General features: G+C 43.2%; 1 protein-coding gene across 1 annotated transcript in view; it reads right to left on the minus strand.

Moving 5' to 3' along the window:
* Positions 1–20,715, minus strand: part of NBAS (NBAS subunit of NRZ tethering complex) — a 317,167-nt gene that overhangs the window by 68,464 nt on the left and 227,988 nt on the right. The window contains exons 43-44 of the mRNA XM_059405174.1: positions 16,842–17,092; positions 15,242–15,576 (exon numbers count right to left, since the gene is read on the minus strand). Coding sequence (XP_059261157.1) covers positions 15,242–15,576; positions 16,842–17,092 — 586 coding nt within the window. The remainder of the gene's footprint in view (positions 1–15,241; positions 15,577–16,841; positions 17,093–20,715) is intronic.

Here is a 20,715-nt window from a genome sequence, read left to right on the forward strand (position 1 = left end):
ATGGGTGCACCTAGAGGGTATTGTGCTAAGTGAAAAAAAAAAAAAAAAATCAGAGAAAAACAAATACCAAATGGAATCTATAAAACAAAACCACCGAAGAGACACATGAATACAGAGAGAACTGGTGGTTGTTAGAGGGGGAAGGATGGGGGAGATGGGCAAAACAGGTGAAGGGGTTCAAGAGCTACAAACTTCCAGCTATGAAGCAAACAAGTCATGGGGTTGAAAAGGGCAGCACAGGAAGTACAGTCAGTAACTGTGCGGTGACAGGTCATAGCTACACGTACGGCAGTGAGCACCCCATTATGTACAGAACTGCTGAACCATTATGTTACCGCCTGAAACTAACACAACATGGCATGTTGATTACACTTCAATTTCAAAAAAAAAAAAGAATAAAAGATGTTAGGATGGTCTTCACATTGTAGTTTCCCTGTACCCAGGCTGGTACCTTCTGCTCCTTCTCCCGTCATCACCAAAGTGATCTTTTGAAAGTGAAAATCTGACAATGTTAGTACCTGACATTATTAAAATTTGTGTCTCGTCCATGCCCTGGATGAAGTCTAGACTCTTCAGCCTGGACACGACAGTTTTCTTACCCAGCCCTGCCTTATCTCCAGAGCCTCCTTCCCATGCTTTCATTATTCCAAATTTCTTGTAGTTCACCGAAGGTACTAGGCTTTTTATTAATGCTTTTATTAAAACTGTTAACTCTATCTGGAGTCTTCCTCCCCTTCTAAGCTTTCCCTCCATGCTACTCATGACAAATTGGAGGACTCGTATCTATTCTACTCTGGGGCCTTTCCTGGCCATACCCCAGCCCCGCTGACCCAACTATTCACCATTTCTACCTCACTTTTTCCACATCACCAATCACAGATCAAATCATCAGTTACAAATCCTTCACTAATTTATCTGTTGGCCAGCTTCCTCTCTGAAGAGTAACCCCCTGCTGGCGAGGAGGCAAACACAACCAGCATTCTGGGGGGGCGGGGGGAAGGGAGAGCAGTTAGACCAGGGTCTTCCCGCGGGTACCAATGCTCGCGAAAGTAGAGGCACCAGCCAAGAGGAGAGGGCACTCCTCTTTCTTCCAGGTTCCTTTGCTGCACAGGCTAGAGAAAGTATTTATAGACTAGCAATTCAGAGGCAGAAGTTAAAAAGGTCCTCAAATGAGAGCATGGAGCGAACGGGATGCACGAAGAATGGAGAAGTAAAGGGAGCCCACGTCGCTGAACAGCTACAGCTGGACAGTAAGCTCAGAGCTGAGAAATCTGCCAGAGGAAAGCTCTTCAGGAGGGAGGTTATTTTCAGACTTCTCTTCCCCGCTGCTTTTTTTCATGTTAAAATACGCTTTGGTATTTACTGCACATTATTCTGAGATTGTTTATTTATTCCTCTGTCTTCCTCACGATTTCCACCCGCTGTGGATCTGGAGCCTGCATGCTTCATGGGAAGGCGTGTGCACTCCTCGCACTGATTAAGCAGAAGGCCTGCGAGGGCTGCAGAAGCACATGTGGGCTGGGTGTCCCGCCAGACCCCTCCTCAGGAGCAGGGGCATCTCCCTTCAGGATCAGACCTGCCAGTATTCAATCTCTGTTACTAATTATTACTTTAGGCAATTTGAAATAATTTTCCAAGCACCCACAGAGAATGAGCTTTCAGTTTGCTGTCAGGCCAATAATCATGATCGCCCCAGAAGGGCTTTTGCAGCCAAATTTTTCAGGCAAGGTTGCTAACAGAAAGCAAGATCTTGGGAGCAGGCCTCTATGTAAATCCTGACTGCTATCTTTAGCTCACAAGACACTGAAGCTGTTCTTCAGCTTCCTGAAGCCTTAATTTTCTTTTCAGTTAATATGGTGATAAAGTATTTACTTCTCAGTGCTGCCTGGACGATTAACAGTGCAGCTTTACATCATCATTCTCTCTTGGCCTCTGTTTGGAAGGCTGGATGTGAACAGGTCCGTGAAGGCAACTGGTTCACCCCTACTAGTACTTGGGTATGGCCTGGAGGTCAATGGTAGACTCTGGAAGGAAAGATTAGCTCCCCTTATCTTTATGGGGGGACACTGACAGACAGTTAAGAGCCAATGCTTAGACTTCTGCATATCCCAATATTCACAATGAATGTCCACAACCTTCCTTTGAAGAAGCAGCCAAAATGGGTCTGTCAAAGATAGGGTATCTGCTTGGCAACAAACTTCATAATCTGACCTCAGCTGTGGGACCACGAATCAGCCCTGCAACCAAGTGAAGCCACAGAGACTAGCAGATAACCCGCTGGGTGTCTGAGAGTTCTGGCCCACAAGGCTGCTCGACACTGGAGAGTAACACAATCAGAAAGGATCCTGTCTGGGGCAATTGCTTTTTTTAGATTAAGAATCTTTTTTTTTAATTAACATATATTATTTGCCCCAGGGGTGCAGGTCCATGAATCAACAGGCTTAGACATTTTGCAGCACTCACCATAGCACATACCCTTCCAATGTCCATCACCCAGCCACCCCATCCTTCCTCCCCCAACCCCCAGCAACCCGCAGTTTTTTCGTGAGATTAAAGGTCTTATGGTTTGTCTCCCTCCCAATCCCATCTTGTTTCATTTTTTTCCCTTCCCTCTCCCCATGACCCCCTCCCTGCCTCTCAAATTCCTCATATCAGGGAGATCATATGATAATTGTCTTTCTCTGGCTGACTTACTTCGCTCAGCATAACACCCTCTAGTCCCATCCATGTCACTGCAAATGGCAAGAGTTCGTTACTTTTGATGGCTGCATAGTATTCCGTTGTGTATATAGACCACATCTTCTTTATCGACTCACCTGTTAATGGACATCTAGGTTCTTTCCATAGTTTGGCTATTGCGGACCCTGCTGCTCTAAACATTCGGGTGCACATGTGGGGCAACTGTAGTACGCACGGTGTGTGTCTGTGGGGGGATGAGTGTGAGAGTGCGGGGAGGAGGGCGGCAAGTACAAGTGAGAAGGTTCGCACCTCCCGGTCCTGACTCGTGAGTTGTCGACCGAGACAGCTTCCCTTCACTCAATTCTCTGTGCGCGCGGTATTCTTACTATGACGCCCCACGAACGGCAGTCACTGGATTGGGTAGCGGGGTGCCGGCGGTGGGGGAGGGGAGTGGGGGTTGCTCCTTACAGCCTGAAAGAAACGAATGATCACAGAATCCTAAAGCACAGAGCACACCGCACACTTGCCTGAGGACGGAATCTCCATACGACTGTCCCCTCCGCAGTGTCTGAGCCGGCGGCGCCCACCCCAAGCCCAGGTGCCACCCAGCTTCCTTCCGAGCCATGTGCGGCTTTACAGGTGAGATGGAACAGCCTGGGGAAAGCTGAGGCTGATCCCCTCACGGCAATTTGTGTTTTCAAATGCTCTACTCACGGTGCCATTTCTAGGTGGCTGCCCCAGAGAGGCACTCCGGGTTCCTCTCTCTAAAGACCGTCCTCCAGCTGCCCCGCTAGCCTGCGCAGACATAACGTTTTATGACATAACAGTTTTATGGCACATTACTGAAAGCATAGTAACAAGTGAAAATAAATTTGTAAAACAGAGCCACAGTTTGTGTATAAACATCATGTTTAGCACAGGGTTTCAGAGCACAACGGACTTCAGTTCAAATCCTGGTTCTGTCACCTGAACGCTAGCAGTCTAGGGGGGCTTACTACAAAGCCCCCGACTCCCTTGAGCCTGTCTGATGGTCCATGGAATGGGGGAGGCGGCATCAACCCCCCGTGGCAGGTATGGAGAGCTCGGGAGATACTGTTCGCAGCATCTCCTGGCACAGCCCAGGCACCCAGCCCACTTCTCTCTCCCCTCCCCAGACTGTACCTCTCCAGCCCATGAGCCGTGCACAAGTGTCCACGGGCTTCTTGCTTCTTCTCTGCATCACACTCACAAATATTTGTGTGCCTTTCGGAGACTCTTCATAACATAGGCTCACTTGGACCAAACTCTCCAACTTCCTAAAGGTTAAGACAGACCTTTCATGGGCTCAGGAACCTACGAAAATACTTCATTGTGTCCTGGACTTTACTTACTTCTGCTACAGTGACCGAGAGCAGAACTGTGTCATGCAATCAATGTCAAATCTGAAACCAGGAGACCTGGGTGTGAAAATAGGACACTTGTTCCTTATTAAAACTTGGGACAATTATCCTTCAGGAATCCGACCTTTGTGCCAGAGAGGATAATGCCTGAACTATTTGGGGGAAGTTATGGTACTCAAACTCTGTGCTCACTTTCATGCTACCTTGAATTTTAGCTCTGTTCGCCTTGTATTCCTAGACTGTAACCTCAGTGAAGGCAGGGATCAAATCTCACAGTTCCTTTGGGTTTCCTCCAAAGGAACTCAGTATTGGGCACAGGGCTCAGTATCAGCAGTGGCAACATCATTAGCAATGACAGTCAACATCAATTTTAATATGTACTACTGCCCAAGCATGGTTCAAACCACTACACTGGTACTGGGTCATTAGGTAAGAAACCCTAATATTTGTACTTCATCATAGAGAAATGGCTGAACTGAAAAAATTTTATTAAGGATAAAAATGGGCATCTGGCAAGTAGAGGGCAAACAGCAGGGTCAAGTATAGAGAAAGCCAAGGCACTGGAGGGGAGGTAGGTTTGTCCAAAACATGCAGGTTCTAGGAATGAGAGACTTAACATTTTGAGAGCTCAGAAGTAAACACGGGGAGACGTGCTCAAAGCGCTGGAGGTCGGCAGCATCGTGACTACATTTCCCTATTTTCCTCGCTCTCTGAAAGGATTACTGCTTTGTGTCTTCTCACACTCAGCTTTATTTCTTGGTCTCTCTGCTGACTGAGAAAACAGAAACAGGAGAAGCCGACGGCCTCCATCTCCTACCACCACATCTGCGCCCATTCGGCTCTGCCTCCCTCCTGCTGTCACTGGGGGAGGCTGACAGCGATCTTGTCCAAGGTCAGTCACTCCTCTGGGCTCTAGGCCCCGTACACTCTCAGCAGTTACAAAAGAAATTCTCTCCTCTCCTTCCAAAAGCATTTTTTCCATTCATCACTAGGTCTTTTCCATTAATGAATAAAAATACTATCATATTAAAAAAAAAAAAAAATCTCAGAAGTCTGTCAGTCTTTGTTGGCTCTTCCTTATCCTCCAGTCTTAATGTCGGAAGGAGTGCCCTGTGGCTTCATGCTCTGCTTTTCTTCTCCACCTACTTGCTCCCTTGGGAATATCACCCAGCACCTGGCTTTGACTCCTCTCTATATACTGGCAATTCTGAAATGTGTTTCTGCACTCCAGACTTCTCTGCTGACCTCCAGATTCATCTACACAACTGCCTGTCAAACAGCCACTTGGATATTTAAAATTCATATATCGATATTTAAAAAACAAAAATAATTCTTGACTTTGAGATAATTACGGGCGCACAAGACATAGAGCAAAATAGTACAGAGAGATCCCAAGTACCCATGACCCAGCTTCTTCCAATGGTGATGACATCTTAAAAAGTCACATCAATTCTAATATCACAACAAACTCCTGACGACCCCTCCCAAAAGCTGTTCGTTCCCAATCTTAGAAAATGGCACCTCCATCTCCGCAGTTGGTCACAACAATCTTGATATCATCCTGGATTAACTTTTTCTCACATCTCACCTCAAATACATCAGAAAATTCCTTTGGTCCGATCTTCCAAATCAACCCAGAATTCAACCACTCCTCAACCGTTTTTACTGCTACCACCTGGATCCAAACTACTCTCATCTTTTATTTGGAAACGACAACTGCCTTCTAAGCGATACCCTTTCTTTCTAACGTTCCACCTACAACTTGCTGCCTCCAGCATGCCCCCTGTCAAGACTTTTCACTTCCCCACCCAGGGGACCTTTAACAACCAAAAGCCCCTTGCCACCTTACTTCCTTAAGGTCGCTGCTTGAATGTTACTTTCTCAGTAAGGTCTTTTTCGACAATTTTATTTTAAATTGTAGCCATCCTGCATCTTGAGTCTTTCTAGGTTTATTTTTCACTTGTACTGATCGCCATTTCACATGTCTGAACTTCCTCATTCTTACTTATTGTCTAGTTTCCACCTATCCCTAATGCAAAGCTCCCTACAGTCACAGGAGTTTGTCTATTCTGTTCAGTGCTATATGACCAGCACTGAGATCTATTCCTGATATGTAGTAGGCACTGACAAAGATTTGTCCATCGTTGTATAACAAATGACCCAATTTTAGAAGCTTGAAAGTGTGTTATCTCACAGTCTCTATGAATCATGAATCTGGTGTAGCTCTGGATCAAGGTCTCTCCTGAGGTTATAATCAAACGACTGGCCAGGACTGTGGGTGCACATGATGGCCTGGTTGGGTGGCAGGAGGAGATTCGTGTCCATGTTGACTCACATGGTTATCAGCAGCCTTGGTCTCTTGCCATATGGAGCTCTTTACCACAGGGCAGCTACACTTCCCAAGAGTAAATCATGCAAGAGAAAGTGAGAAACAGTACCTAAGAAGGAAGCCACAGTTGTTCTGTAACTTAATTTTCTAGTGGCAACCCATCATTTTTGCTGTATTCTGTTCATTAGAGGAAAATCAATAAATCCAGCCCACACTCAAGGAGAGGGGATTACACAGGGGATTAAATACTAGGAGGTAGGATCATTAAGGGCCATCTTACAAGCTGTCTTCCCCAGCACTCAATAAATATTTGTTCAATGAATGAACAAATTAACCAATGATGTATACTTGAAAAAAAGAAAATCCCAAGCCAAATGGGAAAATCAGATTGACTTCTCTAGGAATTTATGGATTTTTTTTTTTACTCTTAATAAATGGAAAAAGGACAGGAAGGACAAATAAACAACTTTGGAAATAAAACACATTGTAAACTGTAAACGTTTTAAAAAAGGAAAGGAAACTCTTTCCTTTCTTTACAATCTTATAATAGGAGGTCATTTTTCTCAGGATTATCTATATTTTATTTATATAGGAGTAAATCATGTTATATTACATCAAGCTTCAAAAACTGTATTCTCTATACTTTAAGTATTTTCTGTTCCCATTTATTCTGTGCCTTTGACAGTCAAAATGGGAAAACAAAATCCTTTTTAGGTTTTTCTCTTCTACGCTTATCTCTTAAGCTCCTATTTTTTTGCATTTTTGTCAAGATAGGATATGCTTATCGGACTAAACTTTCACCCTGCGAAATAGAAGAAAATAGTTCCTTAAAAGCAAAAGCATTCAAGAGCAGGAATGGAAGGATAACGTTTATGACTATGATAATATGCACAGGCTAGCTGAAAGTCAGATGAGAGTAGTATATACTGCACATTTGAAAATCCTGAAGTAATCGCTGCTGGGTTACCAGTATTAACAAATATATAAAACAGAAAGTCTTCAGTGAATGTTGGGTCTTCCTTCCTACACATAGCATTTACTAAACCCGCAAATAGTAATTTTTTATATTAACTTATAATTCATTTGTTACACACGCACACATTTGCGCCAATCAGCCATGAGCTTCTCCAAGGCAAACTTGGCAGTCTTTTGTTTACAGCACCTAGAACAACAGCAACAAGAAAGTGCTCACATCAGTATTTCCTGAGTGTAGCTGGCAGGAATAAAACTCATTTGGCTCAGAATCAAAGAAGTCAAATGAGGACTAAACCAAAACCAGATATCAATGGGAAAAACAGTCATAAGATTAAAAAAAAAGAAGAAGAAGAAGGAAGAGGAGGAGGGGGAGGGGGAAGAAAGTTAACGTTTAGCTCTCTTGTAACACCGAGGAAACATTTTATAATACTTTTGTAGTTGAAGCTAGTATGATGAAAAAATAGCAAAAACCCACAAAAATACAGTTAACTGATCTTTGACAAAGAAGTAAAGGAAATACAGTGGGGTGATGACAGTCTTTGTGACAAATGGTGCTGGAACAACTGGACGGCCACATGCAAAAAAATTAATCTGGTACCAGACCTTAGGCCCTACGCAAAAATTAACTCAAAATGGACCACAGAACCAAATGTAAAACATAGAACTCTAAAACTCCTAAAAGATTACAAAAGAAAAAAAATCTAGATGACCTTCGATCCGGCTGTGAGTTTTTAGATACAGCACCAAAGGCAAAAAAAATCTGTGAGAAAATGAATTAAATTAAAATTGAAAACTTCTGCTTTGCAAAGTTACACAAAATACACAAAGAATTCTTAAAACAATTTTTTGTAAAACAGCTGAGCAAAAAGCCCACTGCCCATTCCACATCTTCCCATGACAGGGAGAAAAGTTCACTCCAAACAACAGGCAGGAAACTACAGGAGGTACACCTGTGGCATCTCTCTCCCTCTCTCCGTGGCTGAAGAAGCCATGGGCAATGTGGCTGCTCCTGTCTGCAGCCTGCCTGTCCACAGTAGGTGCTTATTCTTGACCTCTTTATAGAATGACCTCGGGGCAGCTCTAATGGGTCAAGTTCCATGTAAACTGGCCCCATAGACCTAGGCCACACTCTCCAATGCCAGCTGTTCCAACAATAGTTATTAACACTTACTGATATTTTTGCTTTCATCTTTCTGAATTGTAAAAGTGGGTGTTAGTGACGGAGGAGAGGAACGTGACCAAGCATCACCCTCAAACACTATGACAATGAGACCCCAGAAAAATCACCTTTTCTCTGATCTGATATCCTGGCCTACAAACAGAGTTGAGGGTCCCTTAGGAGATGCCCCCTTACTCCAAGTCCCTTCTCCTTTCTGATACGTCTCTCAGACATCTCCCAGAGAACTCCCTGCTAAGCTTGATTAACAATATAATTAACAATATAAATGTGCTAGCTAAAAAAATTATAAAAACTAAAATTTGAGGAAAGGAAAAACAAATACAGCATACATATCACAAGTTCAAAGGGTAGTGTAATGGCATTACCAGGCACACATTCCATCTTGCATTTTCAATTTATAATATTTCCATATCTGGAAAGTTGATGACAAAATTAATCTGCCTTGAGGCACCTGGGTAGCTCAGTCGGTTAAGCATCTAATGCGATTTCTGCTCAGGTCATGACCGCAAGGTTGAGAATGAGCCCTGCGCCAGACCCTGCGTTGAACATGGAGCCTACTGCAAATTCTCTCCCACTCTGTCCCTCTCCCCAGCTTTAACAAAAAAAAAAAAAGAGAGAGAGAGAGACATTAATCTTTTTTAAGGAACTGAAAATTTAAGGCAATCCTTTATGCACTTATCAGAACATACATTCATTATCTTATCTATATTATAAATATTTAGGGAACTGAAATGATCTCTCACATAGGTATCAAAGGTGGTTCTCAGAGTGTGGGCCATAAACCACAAGAGTCCAAGACTCTTTTAAGCAGTCTGCTAAGTCAAAATGATTTTGAGGACACTAAGACATTGTTTATCTTTTTTCACTATATTGATATTTATAGGTTGGTAAAAAAGCAATGGTGGATAAAACCATGAGCACTTCGCACAGATCACCAGACTGGACTAAGAGCCACTGTGTTCTCCCCTAGCAAATTTCCACTTAAGGATGTTCCTCATGGAAGAGTAAAAATGATTAACTTTATTAAATCTCAACCACTGAGTGTACTTTTTATTTTTCAGTTTCTGTGATATACACACAAAGCACTTCACCGTATACCAAAGCATAATAAGGAGAAAGCATCTGTGTGATGGCTCGAATTATGAGCTGCAGTAGCTACTTTTTGCATGCATCACCATTTCTGCTTAAAAGAACAACTAATAGGAAACTCTGGTTGTTTAGACTTGGATACTCGGCAGACATTTTCTCCAAAGTGAACAAAATGAGCCTGTCACTTCAAGGAAAACAATTCATAGTACTTGCTGCCACTGATAAAATTTGAGCTGTCAAGCAAAAAATTAGAATTTTGGAAAACTAGTATCTACCACTGTGAGACTGACAGCTTCCCAATACTTAAAGACTCATCTGCTGAGATGAGCGCTCATTTTAATGCACGTGACTTTGCTGATATTGTAGAATGCAATTTACCAACATCCGGATGATCTGCATAACTCAGTGGATCACTATTTTCCAAAGCTCTAATGCGTTACATTACAAACCACACATGGGTAAAAGAGCCATTCAAAGTGCAATATGGGCCAGTGATGTCAATGGACAGAGGACCAGGGTTCAATGATGTACTCTTAGGTTCCATGTTGCAACTGGCCTCTAAGAATCTACCACTTGGTGAGTTTCAGTGGGAACACCCCAAGTTACAGGCAATTAAAGCACCTCTCCCTTTTCTGACCTCACAACAGAGTAAGGCTGGATTTTCTTCATTGACTTCAACCCAAACAAGAAAAATTGAACACAGAAACAAACACAAGAATCCAGCTGTGTTCTATTAAGCAAGACATGTCAATATAAAAGAATGTCAGTTCCACTAATCTTTTTTATTTGGAAATAGTTATTTTCCATTCAAATATGCTATTCATGTCAGCCTGTAACAGGTCTGTTATTAAAGTTTTAAGTGAATTAAATAAATATTTCCAAAATATCTTGGTTTTAATTTCTAATATGATAAATATCAATAGATAAAACCTTAATAAACAAAAGTTCTTTTGGGTCTTCAATAATTTTTAAGAATGTTAAGACACCCAGAGATCAAAAGGTTTTACAATCACCAATTTTCGTAATAATTGTTTAAAACAACACTTGCAGAGTTCCTACTTCATGCTGTGCCAGGAAATGGAGAATTAGATAAAAGGCATCATCACTTGCCTCACGGAATTTCTAATTTCATGAAGATTGTAGTTCTCAGTTATAATAATTTTACTGTAAAGAAGAAAAAGCATTTTGTGCGCCTGGCTGGTTCAGTTGGTGGAGCATGGGATTCTTGACCTTGGGGTGGTGAGTCCAAGCCTGGTGTTGGGTGTAGAGCTTAAAAATAGAATCTTTAAGAAAGATTTTTTTTAAACTTTGTTAGGAATGTCTTTTACATCTGAATGTTGTCAGTGGCAACTAATATCGTGTATGGCACATAGCTGATGCCTAAATCCTTAGTGACTCAGGCTGAATCTACACAATGTACATTGGGTCTGTGCTTCAGAAAGTCATACATCATGCCATGCAATTAGGTAATGTGCATTATCTAAACATTTTTACAGTGCTTTCAGACACTGATTGCTCGTTATGGTGAAAAACGTGCTGCCATCCTTCGTTAAGAGAGAATATTAGCACCATGAAGGCCCTGAAGTTACTGCTATCATGCAGCCTTTGATTGAGACAAACTTAGGAAATACATTTGATTTTTAGGTCTTTTTTTTTTAAGACAAATTTACTCTTTCAGATTTTTTATCAAATATTCTGGATAATAGGATAGGGAAGAAACAGTAGCGTATTTCAAGAACAGTCATAATATGAAAAAGAGATTTCCTTTATGCTGTTTCCATAGCTCTAGAAACCAGAACCAAAAAGTGGAAACTATAAAAAGCCCAAAGAAAAAGAAAAATCCTTTATAGACACACACACACACACACACACACACACACGAGGTAGTAGCTGGTTGGCCGCAGACTAGCTGGATTATCAACAGACATGATGCTTCCGGGTCAGAGGTCAGGCTAGATAAGAGGTTCCAAATATTCTCCCCACTGAAACCCAACGGAGACGGCGTGTTCCCGTCAGACACAATCTGACATCTGGGGGGATGTGATGGGAGCTGGATCAAAGGCTCACGTAGGGCGGGCTGAGGGCCCATCCAGTTCCGGGTTGAGAAGCACCAGGCAGGAGGCCAGAAGGCCTCTTCTAGTTCTAGGACTCTCTGGAGATTTTGAAGTCGGGTCCTAAGCAAACCCCCAGGGAGCACCTCACAGGGGAGAGGAGTGTCTCCCGCGGCCCCGCGCGTGGACGCGGCCCTCCCAGCAATCCCGGGCGTGCGGGGACCGTAAAAGGCTGGGATTGCCCAGAAGCCCCCCTGATCGAACTCCATTACATCTGAACCAAGAACAGCACGTTTCAACCTCAATTTTGGCTTCTTTGACCATTTTCCTGGATTTCTAATTGCCCCTAGCTTGCTCTCTGAGCCTTCTAAAAACTGTTTTTACTTCCTGAACTGGAAAAGCAATAGAAAAGCAACTCTTACCCGCCTCCACAAAAACAAAACAATTGAGATTTGGACCGAACGCTCTGAACTTTAGACATTCGCATATTCATCACCACAAGTGTCACGCCAATCCGATCTCTGCCTACACGACAGCGTATCATGGCGTGAGTATCTTCCTCAGAATCTCCACAAATTCTGCTAATGCACATGGCAACTGAATGACAATTATCCTGAAGGTAAACGGCCTTCTCTGCTTTATTCTGTCGAGGGAGGGGTACTAAGTGCAGGCTTTGCAGACACTCCGGCCTGAATTCCAGAATCGGAACAAGTGCTGCTCTTGGTACGCACTCTAGAATTAGCTTGCTGGCTCTTTCCGTTAAGTTCGGTTTTGAATAAATGTGGGTATACATTTGAAAACTGCACACTACACATGAGTAGTATACACTTATTTTACATTTTGAACATCATGTATGAGCTGTGGCAACATCTGGTGTTTTGCAAATTTGGGCAAATCCAGCGGTACTTCCTTTTCCAACTGTGTCTTCCGCCGCGTAAAGGTTGTATTTCAGCTTGAGTTTCTCTCTCTCTCACTCGCTCTAGCCCAGTATTGTGTGATTCCAAACAAGCTTTGGATCTAATTTTTTTTATTTTTCCTCTCTCCATGGAAAATTAAAAGCTTGCCAATTAATAACATAAGGGAACACATAAAGCATAAATAAAATGAGGGGAGACATAAAATGAACTTTAAATGCCTCTGCTTCACTTTTCTGCAGTTTACGGGACTCAGCAGCAGACCCCCTCTTGAGACGGTTTACTAGACAAGAGCGCCTTGCTAAGCATTACAGCACCTGAACTAGGAGAAAGCAACGCCGTAATTACCTTACTCTTTACTGGGCCAGCCAGGCATCTTTTCCTTGGGAAAAATGCACCTACCCACACAAACTGTGTCACACGTTCGCAGGGGGTGGGGGGCTGGCTGGAGGTAGAAGTGAGAAACTAAGGCGATGAGAATGTGCTGTAAGTGCCACCATCAGACCGAAAACATCATCAATAAAAACGAACACCCTGAGTGGATTCTACGGCCAACTTTTCAGTTGAATCATGAGTCACTAACTGCTGCTGGAAAATCTAGAACCATCTGTCCATTTCCATATTCAGGCTCACAATTAGCATATGGCCTTGCCAGGGAGCTGGTCTTTGTTGCTACCCTCACATAAACTATTGAAAAACTGCTTCAGCCTTAAGGGGAAGGAAAGGGCCTTGGGGGAGCCTTGGACCCACCTCATCTGTTTGCTGGTTCACAGGCCCACTCGCAGAGACTTTTCCTTGGATTTCAACCCCGCAGTTGGTTCATTCCCTTCCCTCGGAACATTCTTCCACCATTGCTAATACATATGCCGTCAGAACCGTGACCCTCCTCTCATTCTTGGGAGATTCAAAACCCGTGTTTGCTGGACACTTGTCTTATCCCACATTTGCCAGGTTCCCGCCTGGCCTCCTTCACTTAGACTCAGTCCTGCTCTGGACACATCCCGTGACGGACCACTCCACTGGGACCGAGCATCCTGGGGGCTCTCGGGTCCCCATCCTCATGCAGCTCCTAGAATGGCTCCGGACTCTTGAATCCAGCTGCTTGTTCTGGGACGTCTTAGACACACTATAGTTGGGAGGTTAAGAGCAAAGACCCTGGGAAAAAGCCTTCCTGATGTCAAGGTATGGCTCCTCTATTACCAAACTAACCTTGCGGAACTGCACTTTCCTCACCTGTCAGAATGGGAGGATTAATATGACCTGGACCACACATAACTCGGCCAGAGGAGGCAAAGGTCTGCAGATTCCTCAGTCCGAGCCACACGCCTACTCTGTGGCAGGTTCAAAGTTCAAGCCAGCTTTTACAGGACTCAAAAGTTGTACTCTTTTCAAATGTATAATGCTATCTTCCTTTAAAATCTTTAGTTTCTTCCTTAAAAACAACAAAAATGATCATCTCCTTCTTATAGCAGTCCTCATAAAATTTAAAAGCAAGTTATTAACTAAAGTACTTGAGTTCTAATAATAAGGAAATGTTATCCTTGGTTAGCCACAACTGTCAATCTAACAAGTTAGTTAGAACTAGAAATCCCAGGGCACCTGGTTGGCTCTGTGGGTTGAGCATCTGCCTTTGGCTTAGGTCATGATCCCAGGGTCCTGGATCAAGTCCTGCATCGGGCTCCCAGCTCAGTGGGGGAGTCTGCTTCTCCCTCCTCCCCCTGCTTGTGCTCTCTTTCTCAAATACAGTCTTAAAAAAAATTTTAAAAAGACCTAGGAATCCCCACAGATGTTTGAACCTCTACCTGTGCCAATCCCTAAATGAATGACTTGAATTCTTAGCCTTTACGGTAAAATTTCAAGATAATATTACCCACAGTAAATATTCTTGTGAGAAGATACTGGGTGGACTTGCCCATCAACTTGGGGAAGGAGACAGCAGCAGCAAAGACGGGCACCAGCAGATGAAGAGGAAATTCCAAAGGCAAGAGAGCCCAGCAGGTGAGAGCAGAGGTGGGAGACTGTCCTGGACAGAGATGTCCTGTGGCCAAGCAGAGGGCAAGAAGGGGAGGAGAGGGACCCACATGATCCACTCTGTGTGAAATTTACATTGTTGGAAGGATCCAGAGCAAGATCTGGAGTGCAGCTAAAGGGGCTCAGACCTAAGCATGGAGCAGATGTTAGAAAACGTCTACACAGAGTTCCATGGACAATTCTATCACCAAGCCGTAAACTATCACGTGACATTCGTGTGAAATTGTTTAAGTGCTCAATTTAACCCTAGGTAAGTTGTCTCCCTGCCTCTGAATGCGGGTACCGTGGGCCGGGCGCTGGAGGTGTTTTCCACTTATGAACTGAAAAGAACAGGATGGAATACTTACTATCAAATGACACAGGAGAACTGTAACATGTATAAAATGTACATGTAAATGAGAACAGTCGGAGTCTAATTTAGACAACTGCACATCTGTGATAGAGGAAAATGATTTCCCAATTAGAACACCTAACGCTTAGTAAAAAAACTAAAACGTCAAACACAGAAGTATTCCCCAACTGGAGAAAGTAAATAAAAACCATCTACCGCACCTAAGAGCAATTTTCATTTCTTCTAAAGCAGCCAATGCACTGAGAGCTATCCTTTCGGTTACCTTGGTCACAGCTTTTGGAGAAAACGTGATTGCATCCACCACAGTGATGAGGTCGCCCGGGTGGAGGCGATCAAAGTACTTCGCGCAGACATCATAGGCGCGGAGCCACTCCGGGGAGGACTCTGGGACTTGTTTAATGAGGTGAGGGTCTCCAGTCCAGAACAACTTCTGTAACCAGATGGTGTACAGAGCGCTCGGGGAAAGCATCCGTCCATCCTGGGCAGGGATTTTGGGAACAAGTTTGGAAATAGATAAGATATTTTGACTTGAAAGAACTGGCTCCAGAGCTTCTAGAGGATTCATGTTTTCATCTGTCAGCTTTTTGTAATTAAGACCTAATGGAAAGGAAAGAAAAAAAATAAGTAGGTTCATTCCAAGAACTTTTCGCACACATCCGCAGCCCTCTGTGTGGCTGGCGGGAAAAGTCCACCCACCGCTTTACAGCAGACAGTGTGTATGTGACACGGGTCCCAAGACCTGAGCTCCAGTCCCGGCCCACAGGGTTATCAGCCGCGCAGTCCTCCGCGAACCACCTCGAGGGGGGCGCACGAGACAACCGTGGTCCCCCGGCTGCCGGCCTGCAGGGCACCCGCATTTTCCTCCAACAGCGCACTCAGCACTCACCACACCAAATTCCTTCTTTTTTTTTTTTTAAAGATTTTATTTATTTGACAGAGACAGAGACCACAAGTAGACAGAGGCAAGCAGAGACAAAGGGGGAAGCAGGCTCCCTGCTGAGCAGAGAGCCTGATGCAGGGCTCGATCCCAGGACCCTGAGATCATGATCTGAGCCTAAGGCAGAGGCTTAATCCACTGAGCCACCCAGGCACCCCTCTATCTACCTGCTGTTCATCTGGCCTTCCATCTACTGCCCGAGGGCCCAAGGGCCCAAAATGTCTACCGAAGGCCTGAGGGCCCATGGCCTGAAGCCAGGGTTTGGATCTTACTCCTTTTCCTCTGTGTCTGGTCCAAATTTGTAATTTGGTTACTCAGTAAACCACAGATAAACTGAAGTAAATTCTCACACTGCTACAGGTGTCGAAAGGATACAGATTCCAAAGTGCCCTGTAAGTTCTCAAGCACAGAGACGGGAGACGGACTAATGTGCTTAGATTCTTAGTGACGTGCGTAAGGAGACAAAGTTGGCATTCTAAAGATTTCCACAAGGTCTCAGAGGGTCAAAGCACTTATTTTAAGGGTTCCACACACTTTTTAAACTGAGAGGCTCCAGTGAAGTGAAAATATGCCAAATTGTCAATTGTAAAGTTTCTTGGTCTTGTCCTTCATATAAGGTAAAATATAACCCCGGGGAGTAGGGAATAACCCTCTGGAGGATTAGTCAAAAACTCTGGATTTTAGTACCAGGACTCCTCTAAATTACTGTGCTGCTTCCAATAGATTTCTTACAGTTTCTTTGCTATTTAATTCCTGCAACAGCGAGTAAAGGAGTTGGAAAGATAATAACAAAAGTTAATTAGCATTGAATCCTGTGGTTTCAGATCTATGTCGGCCACAACACACAAACATGACTGTGTACAAAAAAAATAATCCCTAGATTTAATTTAAAGAATGAGTTCAAGCAGGGAAATGATCATCTTACCTGAAGCAACTACCTTAAATTTCTTCAGCAATCGAATGTGGGTTTCTGGCTTAATGGTATATTTCCCCAAATCCGCACAGTGGCAGCTTTCCAGGAGAGAGAAATAATACAGCAACCTTTCGTGATCAAAGCCACCAATCGTGGGGTAAATATACTTGACCATGTGCTTATGAAAGCCTTCTGGATCAGTCTTCAAAGTTTCAAAGAGATGAAGGGCTTGGGCTCGATTTTCAATTTCTACTGTGGACAAGCTGAAATTAGGGATGAAGAAATTATGTTAAGATTTGGTTCTCTTATTAAATGATTTTTTTTTTTAATACCAAACGAGAAAGGTTGCATCTTACAAAGTTCCTTCTTCCTGCAAATCAAGTTCAGTAAAACACCAGGATTCAGGCAGTTTACATAAAGAGAAAGGGATGCTGTTAGGTGCCTATTATTAGACCACTTTCATGTTATCTCATGTGGGTCACGGCAACCCTGTGAAGTAGGCATGACGCCACACTCCTTCAGATGGGAGAATCCCCAGTGCACACCAGCCAAGACATGAACCCACACTTGTCCACCTCCACAATGCACTGTTTATGCATATCACAAGAACCATTTAAAATCTGAGCTTCATTACAGAAACGTAAACAACCTTATCATTTCAGAATTTAGGAAATGGTGAGGGAAGAAACAGCTCCAACTTTGAGGCACAGAAGTTTTACCTCCAAGAGCCTTGAATTGCTGTTCCATAGACCCAAATTTGGCAGTGTTCAAACACAATTAAGACAGCAAAGAACAGATATGCGTGCTTTCACTTGAATTAATGAATGCTGTTTGAATAAAACACATATCTTGATCTTCTCATCCTGACTTAGATGTCTTTATGCTGTAATAAAAAATTAAATACATACATACATACATACATACATACATACATACAAAGGTCACTTCAGTTTAAACTATTGAAAAAAAATTTTAAGGAGTTTGGTTTGGTTGATCAGTTTTTATTTGAGGGGGGGGGGAGACTTAATTTCAGTCTTGGCTTCACCCTGGACAGAACATAATGCCTCCAGTCCAGTGTAACCCCAACGGCCCATGCAGAGTAAGTTTCAAGCTCTAATTTTCAGAGTCCTTCAGGCAGCCCTCAGCACTCCCAGAAATGCCCAGTCTCCAGAGCTCTGGTGAACAGGAGATGTGGAGGCAGCCAGTGAGACTGCTGCAGTATCAGATTACTTACAGTTGAAAAGCAGCTCCTCTGGAATATGGCATCCTATTTATTAGAACTCCCATTTTTAGAAAATGCCAGGACATGTTTTTGGTTTATGGAGATAAAGTTAACACAAATTATGTTTTTAGGTTTTTATAAGTGTGTGATAATACTGGGCATAACAGCAGCAATCCACAAAGTGAAAATATGAAGTCATTTTTTTCAAAAAATGCTCTTTTAACCTGTCACTTCAAGAGAAATCCTCTTCTTCTGCTAAGACACAATTTGAGCATCTACAAAAATATCCCTATCTATAAAAATGTCCCAGCTCTATAAAAACTTCCATGGCTGCCTCCTCTAGGCATCCTTCTACTCTGGTACTTAAAACATGCTTTAGCTTTTCATTTCCGTCTATGTCTCCCCTACTAGACTACAGATCACTTGATGGCAAAGATGACAGCATATCTTCCTTATCTTTAGTTTCTCAGTTCTGAGCACTCGTGTGGGTAAAAAGGAAACATTCAACATGTGTCTTATAAGTGCCAAGTAGATGGATGGATGAGCAAAAACTTTAAGTGTCCTCTACGGACCAGGCACTGCACTCAGCACTGGGGAGGGCATGAAGGTTCACAACACAGAGCTCTCATGCAGCGGTCTGAAAGTCTAGTGGAGCTGTAATACTTAGAGTTCAACAACAATGCAAAATTATGCTATGGGTAGACAGAGAACACACAATGGTGTTCCCATTAAGAGGAGGATCACTAACACTGTAACTTCAGAGGAGGTGGCTGTCAATGGTAACAAAAGGCTTAATGAAGGAAGTACCTGAGCTTGTCACTATAAAAAGGGATGAAGCGAAATAATACCATAGAGGTATGGAGACAAGAAGGCGTGAGTTCTGTGCAACAAACACAGAGTATAAATGAATGGCTCGTCGGAACGTATTCTGGACACTATCACTGTTCGAAGTATGCGCTGTCATCTCCAAAAGATACTGTGCACACAGTGGTATGTGAAAGTGATCCACAGTATGTATTATGTCTCTGCATCATTTGCAAAATGAAGTCTGAAAAAGTAAATAAGAAACCAGGTAACCCCATTAAGATGGTTCGTACTGACAAAGATTTACAGGCAGACCAGCAGGCCTGATGGAAGGGGGGAGTACAACACGTGCACTTATGCTGCTGATTACTATGCAAGGCAAGCTAAACCTAAGTAATTAGCAACCTACAGATGAGAAACTGCCATCAGAGAGGTGAAGCAGCTCGCCTAAGACCAAGGGACCACGTCTCTTTGGACCCAGTGCGTGTTCTGCTTACCTTGTCACAAAGCGACCATTGACTGACAAAGGTCAAGAGCCTGTCTTACCAACCATCTAAGAACAGGACTTTCTTCTGTAACACAGGCAGGAGTTCTCTCTCCCAGCAGCATTACTCTAAAAGAGTTCTCCTGTCATACTTCATTCCTAACATCCCAATAAAACAGAATACTCAAGACAGTCTCATCTACAATATGGACAGTGACTAAACCATCCAAGTTTGAGTTCACGGAGTTTGGCTTCATTTGGAATATAGTGTCTCTCAATCAGCATTACCTCCCCTCTTGCCCACCCATTTATTCTTCTGTGCCTAAATTCAGTTTGCCCGATGTACAATTTTACCTAATTATCTTGTCAAGACAGACACTCGAATACCTTTACTGACACATGATAAATACCAAAACCTCCCTCTAAAGCAAATTGCAATGTGCTAAGATCTTTTATAGATGCCAGTAATCAATAACCCATTGCAATAGTTTCCATTGAAAAAAGCCGTTATCTTCCCTTTAGAACAAGATATGACACCTCTGCTTCGAAAACAATTTCAAAGACCCCATATTCAGGAGAGTAGGAAGAAATACCATGAAACCACTATGGACTTTTCAATAATCAAATTAATGATTACTCTTAAAAACTGATTAAATGCTTCTTCTGGAGCCAAGTTTAAGCTATAAAGCAGCTTATATAATATAGTGCATATTTAACTTTCAGAGATTAACTACAGGAAGAAACTAGCATTGGTTGTATCCAATGCACAAGGAATAAATTACGAGCACTAATCCCTTGATTAGTGTTCTGTAAGGGCTTCAAGTTGTCAATCACCCAAAAATGTGATTCAAGCACAGTATTTATTGAAAGAACCTATATTTGTATGGGAAAACAAATTTATTTAAACAACTTTTTCTTTACTCAGCCTGAGAGTGACTGGTAACAGCTCCAGCACCTGGAGGAGGAATACGGAGGAGAGGGCGAAAGGAAGGATGGACAGTGGGGCAGGAGGAGGGGCTGGGAAAGTCAGAGAGGAAGGGGTGGGGATAGGGCTGCACAAATCCACGTGTAGCAGCTAACAGGCATTTCTGCCAAAGACGAATCCTACAAGTTTAAAGACATTTGGGTCCAAATTAATCACTACAATCCCTGGTGAACAAGGTGGAAAGAGACAATTCTACCCTCTAAGTTTCCCCCTCCGATCTGAGGGAAACCATCCAAGGTATTGACCACCCAAACACCTCAGAATGAATTCAGTGGAGCCGACCTGATCTGCGGTGCTGCCTGACAGCTGAACATGGCAACGGAAGAAAGATGAGATCAAAATCATCCTGGCGCTCTGCAGCTTCGCCACCATTTTGGCCAAGTGTCTTTGC

Source organism: Mustela nigripes, chromosome 7 (genome assembly GCF_022355385.1).
Source record: "Mustela nigripes isolate SB6536 chromosome 7, MUSNIG.SB6536, whole genome shotgun sequence".
In the NCBI taxonomy this organism is placed as follows: Eukaryota; Metazoa; Chordata; class Mammalia; order Carnivora; family Mustelidae; genus Mustela; species Mustela nigripes.